The following is a 6,000-nucleotide window of genomic DNA, read 5'->3' on the forward strand; positions in this document are numbered from 1 at the left end:
GGAACACCATTGATTGCCAGAGTGAGGGTCCTATATACCCATTTGAATCGAGTGGCAGTCAATCTTGCGTGTTACTGCTCAATTCCAGGTCTGTGGGGCAAACAGATATGAGCTGATTATTTACCACCTCCGTGCACACAGTCAATCAAAGAGGTGTGGACATATGTAAGTGGCGCAGAGGCAGTAAGTAGGAGGAGATAAGCTGGTTAACCCTAGATTCTTGCCATGTTATGGATCAACCATGAAAAAATGGTCACTCATTCACCCGCACTATAACCCCATACACCGGGTTATAGTGCGGGTGAATGGGTAACCGTTTTCATTTAAAGAGTACCTGTCATGATCTGGTTATATGTTATAATCCTCCCAGTTCACTGCCCCCATCATGATAAACCACCCCCTGCCTTTATAGCAGTTCAGTGTGAGATGAGCTATGATTGGCCAAGGCGGCACTCCCCTGCATTTCCTGATTTTGGACTTCTGCCAGGCCATTAGGAGTCCAAAGTCTGTGCAAGAGATATGGGGGGGGGGGGGGAGATGTGCCCTGGACAAGTAGGGAGACACCTAGTGGCAGCTTTTTTTAAACACAAATAAAACATAAAAAATCTTTCTAATGTACTTAGAAGTTTTCTATTTCCCATAAGGTGTGCAATAGCAAAAATTAGCTTTAATGGCAGTGCCCATTTAAGCCTCATTAACATATTAACAAAAAGGCTTATATATATCTTAGTGCTTGAAAAGACTATCAAGATGAATAAAGGTATCCAAGGAATCCAGTTGAGAAGTCCTATGTAGTCATGGGCTTATTTTTTACCCCTGACAGGTCCACTTTGATGTCTTAGGGGTGCGTTCATATCACATTTTATCATCAATGGAAGAAGAATGAAAGCCGGCCACTCACCATTTCACGTCTTCAAAGCTTCTTTATACTCACAAAACATATATGGGAGAGGGACAAACACCAGGGGGGATACAGATAAGCTCCACATGGCCGGATGAAGCACTAGACAGTGCAAAACAGAGCTTGTCACCTATCTGTATCCCCCCCCCTGGTGTTTGTCCCTCTCCCATATATGTTTTGTGAGTATAAAGAAGCTTTGAAGACGTGAAATGGTGAGTGCCCGGCTTTCATTCTTCTTCCATTGATTGTCTATATGCTACATATAGCCAGAGCACCGCCACATGCAGAAAACAGCAGCAGGAGCATAGTTTCCACACCACCGTCCCCATACCACAGTTGCCCAACACACTTTTCACAACTAATCTAGATCACATTTTATGGTACACGGATCCGTTGGGAAAAACCCTGACATGGACCTCATTCAATCCAGTGACCTGAACTGAGTCACCTAGTGACTGTTCATGTCATTTTCCAACCATAATTGACTTTTGGCTCAGACAGAAAATTTGAGGGTACCATTAGATGCTATTACATAGAGACATATCAAAAGTTTAGATTGGTCGGGGTCTAAATGTTTAAAAGTATGCGCTTATCAAGACTCTGGTCTTTTTACACAAGTCATTGAGATTACCGTACTTCACATAACTTTTTCAGTATTAGTATGCCATTAAATGTAAACTATACTAGCTTAGGAACAGTTTGATTGACCCTTGTGTTGCTTCTTTACTCTGTTGGGTTCTATTGTTTCCCTATTTTTCTGGTTCAGCTGAAAAACCTATAACAGTGTTTCCCAACCACGATGCCTCCAGCTGTTGCAAACCTACAACTTCCAGCATGACCGGACAGCTTTGGCTGTCCAGGCATGCTGGGAGTTCTAGTTTTGCAACACCTGAAGGCACCCTGGTTAGGAAACACTGACCTATGTCATTATTTTCCTCATTACAATACATACATTTTGAAGATATCAATGTTCTTTGCGATCATGGTATCTCTTATGTATCATTGTATTTGTGTTTTTGTTTCTCTTTTTATATTAAAAGGTTTTGCTTCTCCATCTGTCTCCTAAATTGCACATTATTTCTACTTAAATAAAACTAGGGTGAAAATCTGATTGATATTAAGATGGAGACTCTATCAGGAGATGAAGAGACACATCTGGGCAGTGATGAGCAGTGTAAGGAGAAGAATGATTCTCTTAATATCAGCACAGGTAATGGAGTCACTTATTGTTTATGGTTAATCATTACAACACTAGTGATGAGCGACATTGCCCATATTCGAATTCGCAATATTTAGCAAATATATAGACGAATATTCGTCCTATATTCGCGAATTTCGCATATTTGTTATATTCACGATAAAAATTTGAAATGCGAATATTCGCGCCCAACACTATACAACACTACTGTTTTAACACACTCATCTGTCAATGAAATCTAATAAGAGACAGATCTGTACATGAAGTCAAGACCATTAGCTGCTGTTTACTTGTTTTAACTTTGCAAATTTACATGCAGATAATATATAGAAAAGAAAATAACTAGCTCTACCCTGGAGGGGAGGTCCATAGATCACAAGCTGATTACTGGACCCCCATAGACCACCAGAATGGAGGTCATTTGTCCCCAAAGTGAATGGATCGGTAGCATATATGCCATCAATTGATTTACTATGTATGGGACTTCAGAACATTGCAGATTTTGGCCCTTTGGAATGTTCAGAAGTTCAATAGAGAGTGAATGGAGAAGCGGTTGCACATGTGCTCAGGGGACATTTGTTCTCCATTTTTTCTGATCAGCTAGATAGCCCCTATAGTGCCTATATTGAAATGTCCCGATATCACAAAATCACATATAAAGAATGTATTCAGTCTCTGTATTTCTCACCTACAGATGGGTCCAGTCACAAAAATACACTAGAGGGATGTTCCACCCCTCTGGAGTGTCCACAGGAGAATAGGAGCATCGTACAGAATCACCAGGTAGATTGAGCCAGGGTTTTACAAGAAATCACTAGGATGTGATGCCGGCCTGTTAGGCCTCTAAGGCTGTGTTAACACAGCAGAACGTCCACCTGGAAATCTCCTGGATGGACATTCTGCAGACAGCAGGCGTTGGCAGAACATGACCAGCACTAGGATGTCTTGGAAATGCGCCGTCTCCACTGCATTTCCTAGCGAATTTCCCTAAATGTGAAATAAATGACCAGGTTTGCTTGAGCCTTTCATTTTTTCCTTCTCACATTTAAACAGTCATAACTCTTTTGATTTATTTTATGTAAATGTAACTCTGAAACAGATTGTACTTGCAGAATGGGTGGTAGATTTAATTTAATTTTTTCATTATTATTAGTTTGGCATACATATAATTCATTGACTGATTTTTAGGTTTTCTTTTAAAGGTGGGAGGGGGGGGGGTGTTTGTAAAGGTGAAAAGTTAAAAAAAGAAAAGAAAACACTGCAGACAGCCTGAGGCAGACCTAGGGGTCCTTGTTAGGCCCTGGGCTGCCATAGTAACCCATCATAGGTTACCAGTACCCAAGCAGAGTGAGCCTCCTACCTAAGTCAAATACTTTTTAGATTTCATATTTAAAATATATCACAATATCTAAGGGATTAAACTGCCAGGATCAATGTTAATTTCAATCCTGGCATTTGTGCCAGGAGCCTGGCCGTATATTACAACTGAGCTTCTGCTGCGATTTTGTGGGTACATTGTGCAGTACGAAATCGTGGATCATTGCTCATAAACCTATTTATTTGTCTGAATATTATTTATAAGCTTTATAGAGCAGTTTCAAGTCTTTCAGTTGTCACTTACATTCAGGGTGTGAGGAAAATACTTCATCCAGCCATCCTGTGTGTGTCTCTGTCCAAATGGCTCTCTGAAAGCAGCGCCCACCCTCCTTTAGAGACATAGACCACATGGTTTCTGCCCTGCACTGATGGCTCATTCTCCCTGTAGCTGGGAGGTGTGTGCAGCCTTATACAATTGCACACTGAACTTATCTTTTGCTGCTTAGAGCAGGAGTGGGGGCTGCTCTTACAGAGTGAGATAGACGGCAGCGCTGCAATGATTGCTGGGAAATGTAGTATCTATGAGGCAAATGGAGGGCAAAGAATATAAAGCAGCCAGAGAAGACCACAGGATCCATGCTTATCAGGCAGGATGATTTACAGGGAAAATATCCAGGTAGTGTAGTGGCTTTGGAGGTCTTTTCTAAACTTATACTTCCCTTTAGTACCCCTTTTAGGGTACGTTCACATGTAAAGGATCCTGAGCAGATTTGATGCCCAGGATTTGTAACTGCAGATTAGAAACTGTGTTCAGTCATTCAGTTTACATTGAAATCTGCAGCAGAAAATCCTGCGCATCAAATCTGCGCAGAATACTGTACGTGTGAATAGACCCTTAAGGAGTAAGTCTAGGAGAGGAAGAAGTTATGTCTGAGTTACCCATTTGCCGACAATAATTATTGCTGCCATCTAACGTTTTGTTTGTATCCTTTTCTTGTCTTATTTGCCAACATGCTGCCTCAGGAAGTAAATCTGACTAATATTAAAGCTGAAGATCTGTCTGTAGATGATTTGTACATGAAGGGTTATCAGCAGTGTAAGGAAGAGGAAACTCCTGTCTGTATCAGCTTAGGTGAGTTCTCTTTGACCTCAGTCAACATGTGACATCATTTGAAACCAAAAAAAAAAGGTTTGGCTTCATTGGAAATTAAGATGTGGAATAATATGCTGTCACAAGATTCTGCTGGCAATTACCCAACTATTGGTTGATTTAAAGGGGTAACTCCACTGCTCAGCGCTTGGAACAAAGTGTTCCGAACCCTGGAGCCGGGAGCTCATGACTACATAGCTCCACCCCCCTGCACAGCGAAACCTTCATTGAAATTAGTGGGCGGCTGCTGCAGGTGCAATCTGCATGTAATTTTCTTGTAGAAATTCTGCATTGAATCCCTGTAGAGTAAACATGGCCTAAGGGACAGCCAGGGAACACACACAAATATATTCTCTTTTAATTTATTTTTATTTTTCCCAGCAGATGACTACACCAGGAGTTTAGAAGGACAAATTGTTTTACTTCCCAATTTTGAAGCAGAAGATTTATACCCAGAGGAGAATTCTGATGAACGCCCCCTTACACCCAGTATGTCTGAATTCCTTCAGAACCAAGAGCTTTCACCTGATTCTTTTATTCACAGGGAACCTTTTCCTAACTTATCACAGATGTGTAATAAAAGTGCAGGTTACAGCACAGGTAAAATATTACCCTGTCCTGTATGTGGGAAACTGTTTAAGAAAAACTCCAGTCTCTCTATGCACATGAGAATTCACAGTGATGAGCGGCCATTTTCATGTTTAGAATGTGGAAAATGTTTTACCCAAAACTCAATTCTTGTTGAACATAAAAGAACTCACACAGGGGAGAAGCCGTTTTCATGTTCAGATTGTGGGAAATATTTTGCCCAAAGGTCAGCACTTGTAAAACATGAGAGAAGTCACACAGGGGAGAAGCCATTTGCGTGTTTGGAATGTTGGAAATGTTTTACACGTAAAGATCATCTTGAGAGACATCAAAGAATTCACAGAGACGAGAGGCCGTTTTCCTGTTCTGAATGCGGTAAATGTTTCACTCGGATATCGGTTCTTGTTGCACATCAGAGAATTCACACCGGGGAAAAACCATATGCATGTTCTGATTGTGGAAAATGCTTTACCTATAAATCCGTTCTTATTGAACACGAGAAAACCCACACAGGAGAGAAGCCATTTTCATGTTCTGAATGTGGAAAAAGTTTTGCTCAAAAATCAACTGTCATCGCACATCAGAGAATTCACACAGGGGAGAAGCCGTTTTCATGTTCAGAATGTGGGAAATGTTTTACTCTGAAATCAGGTCTTGTTAGACATCAGAGAACTCATGCTGAGGAGAAATCTTTTTCATGTTCCGAATGTGGGAAATGTTTTAACTTAAAATCAGATGACATCGTACATCATAGAACTTACACTGGGGAAAACTTTCTGAAAGAGCAACTAGTTAAATGCTATCTTTGTATGTTCTTACCTAAATAAAGCCATGTTATGAAGATCA

The 6,000-nt window shown here is 40.8% G+C and overlaps 1 protein-coding gene across 1 annotated transcript in view; it reads left to right on the top strand.

The window, feature by feature from the left end:
• The window catches only part of LOC130282939 (oocyte zinc finger protein XlCOF6-like), a 49,696-nt gene extending 43,696 nt beyond the window's left edge, over positions 1-6,000 (top strand). Inside the window, exon 6 of the mRNA XM_056531934.1 lies at positions 5,179-6,000. Within this exon, the coding sequence (XP_056387909.1) occupies positions 5,179-5,981 (803 nt within the window). The 3' untranslated portion in view covers positions 5,982-6,000. The remainder of the gene's footprint in view (positions 1-5,178) is intronic.

This window comes from Hyla sarda, chromosome 7, assembly GCF_029499605.1.
Source record: "Hyla sarda isolate aHylSar1 chromosome 7, aHylSar1.hap1, whole genome shotgun sequence".
Lineage (NCBI taxonomy): Eukaryota > Metazoa > Chordata > Amphibia > Anura > Hylidae > Hyla > Hyla sarda.